This window comes from Cucumis melo, chromosome 7 (genome assembly GCF_025177605.1).
Source record: "Cucumis melo cultivar AY chromosome 7, USDA_Cmelo_AY_1.0, whole genome shotgun sequence".
In the NCBI taxonomy this organism is placed as follows: domain Eukaryota; kingdom Viridiplantae; phylum Streptophyta; class Magnoliopsida; order Cucurbitales; family Cucurbitaceae; genus Cucumis; species Cucumis melo.
Genome location: NC_066863.1, coordinates 28102745 through 28115996, shown reverse-complemented (window position 1 = coordinate 28115996; position 13252 = coordinate 28102745). Strand labels below are relative to the sequence as shown.

The 13252-nt window shown below is 32.6% G+C and overlaps 2 protein-coding genes across 2 annotated transcripts; both read left to right on the top strand.

The window, feature by feature from the left end:
* The first annotated feature begins 3968 nt into the window (after nucleotides 1-3968).
* LOC103494638 (probable beta-1,4-xylosyltransferase IRX10) lies at nucleotides 3969-7275 on the top strand. Its single transcript, XM_008455927.3, has 4 exons — nucleotides 3969-4737; nucleotides 5065-5453; nucleotides 6048-6289; nucleotides 6411-7275. Exons 1-4 carry the CDS (start codon nucleotides 4647-4649, stop codon nucleotides 6922-6924), a joined length of 1236 nt encoding a protein of 411 aa, XP_008454149.2. The 5' UTR covers nucleotides 3969-4646; the 3' UTR covers nucleotides 6925-7275.
* A 2138-nt stretch (nucleotides 7276-9413) lies between these two features.
* Nucleotides 9414-12839, top strand: LOC103494637 (uncharacterized). The gene is made up of 7 exons (XM_008455926.3): nucleotides 9414-9996; nucleotides 10795-10966; nucleotides 11104-11153; nucleotides 11238-11538; nucleotides 11814-12002; nucleotides 12097-12279; nucleotides 12364-12839. The coding sequence occupies exons 1-7, from the start codon at nucleotides 9812-9814 to the stop codon at nucleotides 12607-12609; spliced, it is 1326 nt and encodes a 441-aa protein (XP_008454148.2). The 5' UTR covers nucleotides 9414-9811; the 3' UTR covers nucleotides 12610-12839.
* The last annotated feature ends 413 nt before the right edge of the window (nucleotides 12840-13252 follow it).

Here is a 13252-nt window from a genome sequence, read left to right as displayed (position 1 = left end):
CAAGAATCGATAATTTTAACCTTACGATGAATATAAAGTATTAAAAGAGTAACAAACTTTATTATTAGTACTTATCAATACCAGATTATAGATATGTCTTACGATAATGTTCACGACTTCAGGAGGAGGAGTATACAAATGTTACGTAGGACATTATGTATATATCAGAGCACATAGTTGGAGAAGTCAGTTTATGACTTTATGGGACCTCACTTTTTTGTGTTGTTGGTGGTGACATTAAAAGGGTGAGGGGGGGTTGCAACAGAAGAGATTGTATTTGAAATTAATTGGGTTTGTTCTGATATTGGTAAGTGGTTAGTTGCGGCTATTAATTTTGAAACAACAAAGAGTGTATTCATGTTTTCCAAATTTGATGGGATTGTGGCCACATGTGACTCTTGAAATCTTCTCTTTGTGGCACATCTCCATCCCACTTGTTCACAATAACCTTCACACCCTTCATCACATTTATTTAAATAATTATGAAGACAATACATTATACATTTATGATATAGAATTATTGAAAATAGGTAGGAACTATCTAGCAAAATATTTTATTATCTTTTTGAAAGAAATATATGCTCTTTGAGATTCGTATCCGAGCTAGTTTCAAATTTATGTAGTGTAGTCGATGTATTTCGAGAGTGTGTAATCTATGTTAGGCTGAAAAAGTTCTTCCGTCTATTATTTTGTCTTATAATACTTTTAAATTTTCAATAATAAAAAAGTTTTAAAATATAGGAGAACGAACGATTAGTTTTAAATAGAATGGATATAATCTCATGATTTTTTAGTCAAATGTATTCTCTAAACTACCCTGAAGCTTATAAATTTGTATGTTAAGGTGCAATCCTAAAAATATGTGAAATGGTCGGATTCGATTCAATATAATTAAAAAGAGTTAGGGAAGGGAGAAAACGAGAGAATGACGATGGACATAAATATTAGAGTGGCGGAAGATGGAGAGTTCAAATCGTCACCAAACTTTTGACAGGTGAAATTCAATAAAGTCGATTGTCAACTCCTCGTAATTATATCACATTGGCTACCTATTATCAAGATAATTTCAATATACTTTCTGAAATCAAACATGGTCTCCTTAAGTATTCATTACCCCTAACGTTTTGTTACAATTAGTTAAAAGAAAAAAATTATTTATTTACTTTAATAATAATGGTTTAAAGTATGTTATAAAAGTTATTTGGAGAGTAATTTTATAATTTCTATATATTTTGATGTGCACGTATCACTGACCCTAGCTCATATCTCTCTCTTTAATATAGTGTTATTGGAAATGCACCACTTTGATGGTAGGAAGCTAGGATAAGAGATCACATCTTATAAATACATAGTCTTATTATATAGTATTTACATATATATCCAACGATCTCATATAGTAGATAATGTCATGTTAATCGGTCTTGAAAAAACACATGCATAATATATCATAATAATGTAAACTGATCTAGGACATTTTGCTTTCCATACATGTGAGATCCTTAAAACATGTACATAACAAATGTTCGTAATTTCATAACACGATATACATTCATGGTTTCATAAATATCAAAGTAGTAATGTCACTTTAATTTGATATAAGTCTAAACGTGATATTAACTGAGTAAACTAATCTCTCCATAAATCTTGAATCTAACCACTAACATAACTAAAATTTAAATTAAATGCTTAAGACCTAATTTCAAAATTCTCCTTGAATTTTATAAATTTACAAATTAAAAAAATAATTATTTTTCTATAAATAATGATTCAACAAAATGAAAATTGGAAAAAAGAAATATGAAAATGATTGATAAGAATTTGAAAAATGAAAAAAAAAATTGAAAACAGTTTCAACAAAAGAAAATTTGTGAGAAATGAAAAATTTTAAATTTTTTGTGTAAAAATTTTGGGCGGAATAGAAAAATAAAAAAATTGAAAGTTTACTTTGAATAAATAGTAAAATCGTAAAAATGGAAAAAAATTACTGAAAAATGACTTAAATGGTCCTATTCTAGTGAAAAAAACTAGCATTCCAAATACTAAACGATACGATAATCGAAATAATAGAAGATTCAATTCATCTACCATTCAAAACAGTCTTTTGTTATAATTCTATTAATATCTTCGCAAAGGATGTGATATAAAAAAACGTCATTAATAGAAAATTGTTTTATTTATAAAATTTATTAGATAGTCTTCATGGGCTTAGGCTTGGTTGGTCATGGACCTAACCCTTTGACCCAACTAATTGGATCTTATTTGACATATGGGCCAAAGTTAGGCCTATTTTCGGACTCAAACTAATCTAATCTAAATTCTAATCTTTAATTGTACCAAAATAATTAATTTAATCACCGATAAGACAAAAAAAAATGGTATTATGAGATTTTCCAATTAATTGTCTCTACAATTTCAATTTGGAACACGTGTCTTCTTTTAATTTGTTCTAAATTAAATTAATTGTAATTTTTTCATTAATTTAGTAAATGACACGAGAATTTGTATTTGGTCTGACATTTCTCATTCAACACAGATTATTTGGATCATTTTTCATGTTTTCTATTAAAAAAAAAAAAGACACTTGCCAAATTTGAACTTGCACTTGTCACCAGTGACAATTTTAAAACTTAACTTAGTTTCGTAAACTTTTAGACTTGCGTCTATACATATACCATGGTTTTGAAATATATGGTTGAATTCAAATGCTATGCTATGTATTGAGAGTGATTTTACTTTATGTTTTTGTCATTATATCTTCCTATTCATTTGCTACATTGTTTTGTTATTTTATGCATTCTCATGTGTGTAACTTTTGTTCATCCTTTACATGCTTATGTTTTAGATCTAAATATTTCCTTATCTATTTATTTGTTTTTTTTTTCCCTTTCTGATTCAACCTTTTTTCTCTTGTCTTTTCATTCATCTTCTTTGGTCCTTCTTGCCTGTTTTTTAAAAGGAAAAACAATGAAGGAAAAAATGTATGGTCGAAGAAAAAGGGAATTTGGAGTAAAAGAAAAAGAAATCCGTAAGAGTGTGGAGAGAAAAATAAAACTTTTAAGATTTATTTTTCAAATATAACAAAAAATATATTACTCGTATATGTTGATAGACTATAAAATTTTGCTATATTTATTAATATTGTGTAACAATTTTGTAATTTATTTAAAACAAATTTTCAAAAGAAGAAGATATTTGAAAGAAAAAAATATAAAGATGAAGAGAAGTGAATAAATAAAAGTTGCTTTTGAGGTTAAATTGTCAAATTTGATTCTTATGGTTTGAGAAGAGTTGGAGTTTAGTCTCTGTGATTTCAAAAATTAGAATTAATTAGTTTATATGGTTTGATAAAACCTTGTAAATACTTTATTTGTTTTGATAAAATTCTCATAAATAGTCTTAATTTATCAAACCATAGGGATCAAACTATGAGGACCAAGTTTGCAATTTAACCAAAGTTTACAAAGTAAAATATTATTAGTTCCAACAACAATAAGAATAATGATAAATTAAAAAATTATTTTAAATGACAAAAGCTGCTAAAAATGTTGACAAATATGTATAATAGAATATCAAAATCTATAATTGATAGATTATTATCGATGTCACAACGACGAACGACGATATATGTGACACGACCTATCAACTTAATATTTTGATATATTTGTAAATATTTTTGTTTATTTTATTATACATGAAAATAATTGTAATAACTACTATTGTTCGTATTATTTAATTTATAAACGTGACTATATAAATAAGAATAAAAAGAAAAAAGATATTTCAATTAATAGGGGATTTCAAATCAATTCCATTATTTGTTATTTGTTATGTATATTACAATGATGATTTAAAATTCAAGATTATTTTAAATCCTAACTTTAATTTTAAATTCCTAAATTAAAATTTCATAGAATTTAAAAGCAAATGAGTTAATCTTTTCATAGTCTAATTTTCAACGTAGGCATCGATGTTCCAAACTCAAAATAGAGAATCGTTTCTCAATTTTCATGGAGTATAAATTCATTGTCGAAAGATGGGTATATATAAATACATAAAACAGGATCTTGCGATTCTCTGCCAATAGAATAGAATTTTCTGCTCCAAACTTACCTACCACGTAGATGGGGAAGAAGAAGATGATCAAAAATGTTAATTGGGCAGGGAATTGATACAGAAAGCGGACCTGCCGAAGGTTGAGAGACCATTTTCTGAAAGCAGGAAGATGGGTTTCGCTCTTAAGCCATCTTCCATGGCTTATGAGAGATTTGGACTTTGTATCAACCTACTCCCTTCCAACTTTACTAAATTTTCCATCTCTTTCCCATGGAAGATTCTCCATTCTTGCTGTGATTTCACTGTTCTTTACCAAATCAACATATCCCTTCTCTGTTTCTTCAAGCAATTCCATTTCTTTATCTCTCCCCATCTCTTTAAACTCTTTAATTTCCCCATTTCGTCTCTAAACCTATTTTCTAAGAAACCCTTCTCCTTCCAACAACCTCCCTTTCGACATTCCAACCATTTGGGTTTTCTAGTTCTTCAAATACACTCTGCTCTTTGTCCTCTTCTCCAAAGGAAAACCCAACCATTTTGGTTTTTGCTCTTTTGTAACGCCAACTCTCTGATTTTGGTTCTTCCGGTGGGAGATGATGAAGCTCTGCTTGTGGGTTTTCGCTATTCTTTTGGTTTCGAGGATTGCAGCTGTTCCCAATGCTGTTCCCACCGAAAGAATTTCAGGTTTAGTATTGTTCTTTTATGCTTTTGCTTTAACTTTCCATTTTGTTTTTGTATTGATCTGCTCGGTTTTATTACTGTTATCTTGATCCTCATTTCTGATTAGTATTGGGATTTTCTATGTTCTGTAATTGTAAAACTAGTTGAGTTCTTGTGAGTCAGATTCTGCTTTAGTTCAGTGATTACGTAGATTCTCGCTGGTATAGCAAGAACTTCATGTTCATATTCTGCAAGTGTTTTTCAACTCTAAAACCTCTGATTTTCAGTGTGATTTGCAGTTTGATCTCAATCGTTGGTATATTTGGTAATGTGGTTTGTTTATGGATTCAGGAAGTGCTGGTGATGTGTTAGAAGATAACCCAGTTGGAAGATTGAAAGTGTATGTTTATGATCTTCCAAGCAAATACAATAAGAAGACTCTTCAAAAGGATCCAAGATGTCTCACTCATATGTTTGCTGCTGAGATTTACATGCATAGGTTCTTGTTGAACAGTCCTGTCAGAACACTCAATCCCGACGAAGCAGATTGGTTTTATACTCCAATTTATGTTACCTGTGACCTCACCCCCAATGGCTTGCCGTTGCCCTTTAAATCCCCACGAATGATGCGAAGCGCCATTCAACTTATCTCTTCCAATTGGCCTTATTGGAATAGAACAGAGGGCGCCGATCACTTCTTTGTTGTGCCTCACGACTTTGGTGCCTGCTTTCATTATCAGGTAACTTAACATACTTTTCCATTGCTATAGTATGTATACAAGATTACATATAGTGATATCCTTGGTTAAATATGTCATGACCTGCCAATATAAACGCTTGGGCTTGGGAGTTATTGAACATTGTATGAGAGCAAGTGGTCATATGTCAAACTACCATGATAACATTTTCGTTCTAATTAATGTTGTTGGTCACTTGTGGATCTTTTATCAATTTTCAAGCTTGCAAGAGAGGACTATTACAAAATGTATTTAAAACTTAAATACAGTATAACCTCTTAAATTTTAGTTCATTGAGTATGGAATCCCATCTTGAAATCTATTTCTTCCCCAATTAGTAGTGGTAATCACTTGTTGGGTATGTGCTCATTTTCAAATCCACAAAATAAGTGCATTAAGAATATGTATAAATGATTGTATATATCATTTAACTAATTGAACTTGTTGATTTAGTGGTGATCCAATATTTGAGCCATGAAATTAATGGTGTTTAGACTATATATTTCTTCAAGTATATGATCAATATCATCCTTTGTTGTGGCTGAGAGAAAAATTCAATGATCCTTGTTCTTGAATCTTGATTGTTGTAATGTGTAGGAAGAGAAGGCTATTGACCGTGGAATTCTTCCCTTGCTCCAACGTGCAACTTTGGTTCAAACTTTTGGACAAAGGAACCATGTTTGCTTAAATGAGGGTTCCATCACTATTCCTCCATACTGTCCTCCCCAGAAAATGAAAACCCACCTGATCCCCCCCAAAACTCCTCGTTCTATCTTTGTCTATTTCCGTGGATTGTTTTATGATGTTAACAATGACCCAGAAGGTGGTTATTACGCAAGGTGCGTGTCGGTTATACCATTATTTGTTTTTTACATTCCTATTATGGAACAGGATTGAATACAACACTAATAGGGCATAGAAGTTCGACTTTGTGTTTTAACAATTTAATTGAACCTACAGAGGTGCAAGAGCAGCTGTGTGGGAGAACTTCAAAAACAATCCTCTCTTTGACATCTCTACCGACCATCCAACGACATATTATGAAGATATGCAGCGGGCAATATTCTGTTTATGTCCTCTTGGGTGGGCGCCGTGGAGTCCAAGGCTGGTGGAAGCTGTGGTGTTTGGTTGTATCCCAGTTATCATAGCGGATGACATTGTGTTGCCTTTTGCCGATGCTATTCCGTGGGAAGAAATTGGTGTGTTTGTAGACGAAAAGGACGTGTCCAACCTCGACACGATCCTCACATCAATACCACCTGACGTGATACTGAGGAAGCAAAGACTGCTAGCAAATCCATCAATGAAACGAGCAATGATGTTCCCACAACCAGCTCAATCAGGTGATGCTTTCCATCAGATTCTGAATGGCTTGGCTCGAAAATTGCCGCACGATAAGGGTGTTTACTTGAAGCCTGGTGAGAGGATTTTGAATTGGACTGCAGGACCTGTGGGGGACCTGAAGCCTTGGTAGATAAGAGGTTTCATAATTTTTGGATGCTGTTTGTAATTCATACAAAATATGTAAGAATCCTTCAAAATTTTGATTGATTATAGGTACATAGTTTTTAAGTGTCTCTTAGTTCTATGTTATAGGCGATCCATTTGATTAAGAACATTAAAAAGTGTAACAATCCCTGACGAATATTCAACTCATTTTATTGTTGTCCAAGGGCCAGAAGAACAAGGTCTCTTATGAACTGCAGGCAAGAAATCCCTTACTAAATTTTTAAAAGACCCTCCCAATCCCAAAATGATTCTTGAACTTTGGCATTTTGCTTATATCATCGGCCATCTTTACAAAATTACTGTTAGTTTTACAAAATTATCCTTTAGTTTTTCCTTCTTCCTTCTCCTTCCTTGCGATTACTTTCTTCTTCTTCTTCTTTTTTCTGATTCTTCTCTCTCACTTTTCATCTCATTTTCGTTTTCTTCTCCAGCGAGAACACATGGTCAGCTTTGACGAAGCGACCGATTCCGATGAGCTCACATGTTTCTTCTCCATTTATTCACACTTTTATTCTCCAGTTGACTTAGCGAGATCAAATGCCGAACATTTGAAGTAATAATGTTCAAGAGAAAGGGAGAGACGAGAGCTAAAGTAACACTTTGGAGTAATAATGAAAATATAATGTCTTATGGGGGAGTAGAAGACAGGTGGGTTTTTGGTCCTTGATTGATGACTATTTGGTTGGCTACATATGAATACAACCTTTGGTTTGGAGGGAGGGAGAGGGCACAATGGAATATATCCCTTCGTATACAACAAAGGTTGGGGTCATATTGACTACTACATTGCTTCACATTTAAATGTTGACCCACCATATCTTTACCTTTCTCTAAAACAAATATTAAAAATTATCCATCGGTGGTTTATTCGAAATTTTAAGGAAAAAAAAAATGCTTTTAATTTTATCAACTTTGATAGAAGTAAAGCCCTGAGTAAGTTTTTACACTAAGTAATCCTATCTTTTAGCTAACTCCTCGTATTAAAGTTTGTGTTATTTATCACTAAGTTAAACTCACTTTCTAGCTTATGGAATGATAGATAATCGACACCTAATCTTGATAATGTCATCTTCGGGATGAAGATTATTTGTTTCAAATTTAAAACACTAAATACTATTTAAAAATTCTCAATTAGATGCTGTAAACATTATTTCAAAACCCCTGTAATTTACTATAACTACACTAAATACTATTTAAAAATCTCTAATTAAGTACAATAAATACTATTTCAAAACACTAGATTTGTTTCACTTTTTACTATTTGACATTCATCAATTTTTTTTATTATTATTTGCTATAATTTTTTTTTATTTTTTATTTTTCAAACTAAACTAATTTACACCACAAACGTCTGCTATTACAACTCAATCTAAAATAGTTTACACTTCAAACACAAATTATTGTAACTCTAACTATAATAATTCACTTTTTCACTTTTTACCCTAAACACTCTCTAACTTGCTACTTTATCAAATTTCAGTATTCAAACTATTTTTTTAATTGACAATTAATAAATAAAAAACTAAAAAAAAAAAAAAAAAACATTTTGCCTTGTTGGACTTAATTCGATATTTAGGAAATGGATATTTGATACTTTTCGTCACTGTCACCAAAAAGATGGAAAAAGAAACATTATTAGTCATTGTTGTCATTACCATATTTGAACTTTGCTTTTATTTATTATTCAAAATATATATATACTCTTATCTTTATTTCGTAAAGTCTCTATTTTTATTTTAGCAGTTTATTTTATATATTTTTCATTTGTATTATAATTTAATCCTTATATTTTAAAACTCCTAATGATTCGATATAATTATCAATAACAAAATTATGAAAATAGATTTAAAATTTTACTGTGTTTTTGTAGATATTTTATTTTATTTTGTAGATATTTGTCTTTCCTGCCTCACTAGGAATGGTTGGTCATTTTTTAATATCGTAATCCAATTAATTTTTTTTTTTTATCTCTTACTCAATTTACAAATATTTAAAAATATTTCGTATTTGCTTCTAGGTTTTAATAAGTATTTAGTATAAAAAGCGATATAGAAAGAAATTCGAACCTCTACATCGAAATAAATATATTTTATTAGGTGAATAAATTAAATTGGAAGAGATTGGTACTAATGGCAATACTAATTTGATGAACTTGGTGTTCAAAAATAGAAAATTAGTTGTCCTATGAATTTGGTTGATATACTCTCAAGAGGGTTTAAAACCGTCACAAGAACCATTAAATATAGACTTTGTTTCAAAATTAACATCATAAATCATCAAAGATTTTGTTAATACCCTTGAACTTCGTTGAAGTTTAAGAATCAAATTTTGTTTCCTTTTATGATATACAACAATTTAAAAGAGGTTAGTTCCACTCGCTTTACTCTATATTATAATAAAAAGGAGAATATATTATAATGTAAATGTGTTATGGAGGAGGTTGGTTGGCACCTACCGGCCGCCACAAAAGAAATCTCAAAAGAGCAGCTGCTTTGGGTCAAACTCAAACCACTCTTCCAATTCAATTCATGTCCGAAATAGACATTTCATCCTCTTTTTTAATCTTTATCCCTTCCTTATTTTTTCATCTATTAAAATAATAACTAATGGCATCCCCTCTTATTGTGTATGAATCACTCAGATTTAACTTACTCTTTTCATTGTTAGAGGTTTGAATCATTTTAGGTCAGTAGTTCGAATCTTTGTTGCAAGAGCTTAAACACATAGTTCTGCCTTTTCATCGTTTATAACGAGTCTTCCTTTCTTTCAACAAACCCACCAAAAGCATCTCTCCATTTCACCAACCATCTTCTTCCTCGCCTTGGCGGCTCTTCCTTTGATCGCTTCCTCGCATGGCTTCCATTTCCAAGCTATCCACTTCCATCTCTTCTCCCACTCTGTCTTCCTCTGTTAACCCTCGATCTTCCCTCTCCTCCAAGTCCTTCGTCGCCTTCCGCCCTTCTTCTGACTTCTTCACCAAGTTCTCTGCATCTAGATTGTCCGTTCAGAGAGGCTCCGATTTGAAGGGCTCCTTGGTGTACGTCTCCTTTTCTTTTTCTTGGGTTTTATGTGATTTTGATCGGTGGTTTGACGATTTTTCATTCTGGGCTTTTTTCTGTTTTTCTGGGAAGATCTGTTTGATGCTTATGTTTTGTCGGTTTCTATGTGTTTGGTTTTGTTTATGTGGCGATGGGTTTTTGATCATCTTGTTTGAATTTTGTGTTCTCTCTTTCTGGGCTATGGATGATTCATTTCTTCCTGTTTGAAAGACTGGTGTGCTAGAACTGCATTAGAAGGATCTGTATTTTTTTCTTCTTCTTCTTTTTATGATTCTAAAATTTTAGTGTATGATGCATCGTCTTGAATTGTTGGTTTGCTTTTCAAGTTGAAGAATTTTAGAATAGGATTGTTTAATCTTTCTGTAGATGTTACCTCTTGGATTTTTATCTAATTTCTTGCTGTGCTTCAGTGTGTTCAATTCTATCATAATCTGAGAAATATAGGTAGTCATATATTTCATCTGGATTGGACTCATTCAAGAACTTGCAAGTCTCTGATAACAGAGATTGGGTTTTGACTTTGGAGTTGAAAAGAAACCTACAGAATTTTCTGATTTATAATGATTATTTCGTTTGTATTATTGTTATATAAATTTCAATGGTGAGATTGTTCTTGGCCGTTTGGACAATCCGTGCCTCCAAGTGGGGTCTGTCTGAATGCTCGAGATGAATTGAATAACACTCTAAACTTTGGAGGATTATCTATGTTTAACATTTGGTTATCTCTGATTGTGTTTAGCTACTTATGTGAAACTATGAATGTGTTGTTATTGCAGTGTTAGGTGTTCTCAAGGTGATGGAAATGGAATCCCGGTGAAGAGAACAGTGCTTCATGATCTCTATGAAAAGGAAGGACAGTCCCCATGGTATGATAATCTCTGCCGCCCTGTCACCGATCTGCTCCCTCTTATTTCTAAGGGTGTCAGAGGTGTAACTAGCAACCCAGCAGTAAGTGTTAAGATCTTACTCTTTTCATGAAAAGAAAGAATATGAACATGTAATTTTGGAATCTGCGATGCAGATTTCTTGTGATTTCATTGACAATTTTTTTTTTTTTTTAACTCTTGCCTTTTGTAATCTAACAGATTTTCCAGAAAGCAATTTCTTCTTCAAATGCTTACAATGACCAATTCAGGTTTTTTTTAAATCTTTCTTACCTTATTACACTATGATCACTTCTACATTACATGGATGTTGATCGCATTCGTGGAATTTTCAGAGAACTCGTTCAATCAGGAAAAGATATTGAAAGTGCATATTGGGAGCTTGTGGTGAAGGATATTCAAGATGCATGCAAACTTTTTGAGCCTATCTATGATCAAACAGATGCTGGTGATGGCTATGTTTCAGTCGAAGTGTCTCCAAAGCTTGCTGATGATACTGAAGGAACCGTTGAGGCCGCAAAGTGGCTCCACAAAGTCGTTAGCCGCCCCAATGTGTACATCAAGATCCCTGCTACTGCTGCTTGCATCCCATCAATTAGGGATACTATTGCAAATGGCATAAGTGTCAATGTGACTGTAAGTTTTTTCTCTACGCAAGATGCATCCTTGGTTGTTTTTATGAATGACTGTTGCATACTTGAATGTGTTTGTCACAGCTGCAATATCCATTGACGCTAGAATTAGAAATCTAAACTCTGCTTGGTTGACTTTTTTAAGTGTTAAAATTAATTTGAAGTGGAAAAAGGTATTTTTGAGTATTTAGAAGGTTGACGCTCTTAGTCTTTAGTCTTTTTGCAACTTCTGGGAAGTGATTGGTAGCCTGACATCCGTTTTCATGATTCTTTACACAGCTCATATTCTCCATTGCTCGATATGAGGCAGTCATTGATGCTTACTTGGATGGGCTTGAAGCTTCAGGTCTCAGCGACCTTTCTAGAGTCACAAGTGTTGCTTCCTTCTTTGTAAGTCGAGTCGATACCCTTATCGACAAATTGCTTGAGAAAATTGGAACCCCAGAGGCCCTTGATCTGCGAGGAAAGGTGAGTGCATCATTATTTCCAGAATTTAACTTTTCACTTATACAAACTTGCGGTAAGATTCGCTGACCAATATTTGGAATGCTGAATATTTTAGGCTGCAGTCGCTCAAGCTGCCCTTGCTTATCAGCTCTACCAGAAGAAGTTTTCGGGCCCAAGATGGGAGGCTCTAGTGAAGAAGGGTGCAAAGAAGCAAAGGTTACTCTGGGCATCTACAAGTGTTAAGAACCCGGCATATCCCGACACTTTATACGTTGCCCCACTCATTGGACCTGACACTGTAAGTGACTAACATCACACGCTGTCGAAATTGATTAAACACATGTTCTCTTTTCTTATCTGAATCCTGACACTTCCCTCTCAGGTTTCAACCATGCCTGACCAAGCTCTTGATGCATTTGTTGACCATGGAACCGTTTCAAGGACCATCGATTCAAATGTGTCCGAGGCCGAAGGAATATACAGTGCACTCGAGAAGCTTGGAATCAACTGGAATGAAGTTGGTAATCAGCTTGAAGTTGAAGGAGTGGATTCTTTCAAGAAGAGCTTTGACAGCCTGCTTAATACTCTCCAAGACAAGGCCAACTCTCTTAAATTGGTAAGCCATTAAAACAAACTTGTGAGTTGAGGATCAAAGTGTTGTGATGAGGAGAAAGTTAATAAAAAGTGGCGGGTTCTTATTTGCTGCTGTAAAATCGATGTTTATATTCAATGTCTTAAAAAGACCTTGATCTTGGATGTAATATATATATATAATATATATTATATATATATGTTGGTTAGTGCATGTTTTTAGGGATTGAAATTTTGAGTTCTTAATATTGTTGTTTTTGAGTTTCAGTTCTCTTTAGAATATATTTGGTGTCGCCATTTTTCATTTCTATGGAACATTTTGTATACAAAATAATGCTTTTATTGTTTCTCAATTAAGATTACGAGAGAACTGAATTTCTAACACAATCTATGAAAATTATAGAAAATAAGAGTAGGTTTCTTCGAATGAGACTTATTAAAAGGCTATTTCGAAACAGATTAAGAGTTCAACAGCTTTTCCAAAGTCTAAAAGGCTATTTTCCATATTTGTCTTATTATTTTTAGTTGGAATTTAGTGTGGTAATAATTATATATAGAGCATAAAAATTAGTATAAGGTTAAAAAGATCCTTGCCACACTCACTCTTTTGCGTGTTTTTCACCATTTTGTTATTAATTGTTATGCTATTGATATCCATTATAATTGTCAATCAATATAGT

What these genes read in the sequence shown, in the direction of transcription:
- LOC103494637 (XM_008455926.3), top strand. Translation starts at nt 9,812, where the DNA reads ATGGCTTCCATTTCCAAGCTATCCACTTCCATCTCTTCTCCCACTCTG. An exon ending in GCATAAGTGTCAATGTGACT is followed by an intron (nt 11,539 to 11,813) that starts GTAAGTTTTTTC and finishes TTCTTTACACAG; the next exon opens with CTCATATTCTCCATTGCTCG. An exon ending in CCCTTGATCTGCGAGGAAAG is followed by an intron (nt 12,003 to 12,096) that starts GTGAGTGCATCA and finishes TGAATATTTTAG; the next exon opens with GCTGCAGTCGCTCAAGCTGC.
- LOC103494638 (XM_008455927.3), top strand. Translation starts at nt 4,647, where the DNA reads ATGATGAAGCTCTGCTTGTGGGTTTTCGCTATTCTTTTGGTTTCGAGG. An exon ending in TCCCACCGAAAGAATTTCAG is followed by an intron (nt 4,738 to 5,064) that starts GTTTAGTATTGT and finishes TTATGGATTCAG; the next exon opens with GAAGTGCTGGTGATGTGTTA. An exon ending in GTGCCTGCTTTCATTATCAG is followed by an intron (nt 5,454 to 6,047) that starts GTAACTTAACAT and finishes TGTAATGTGTAG; the next exon opens with GAAGAGAAGGCTATTGACCG.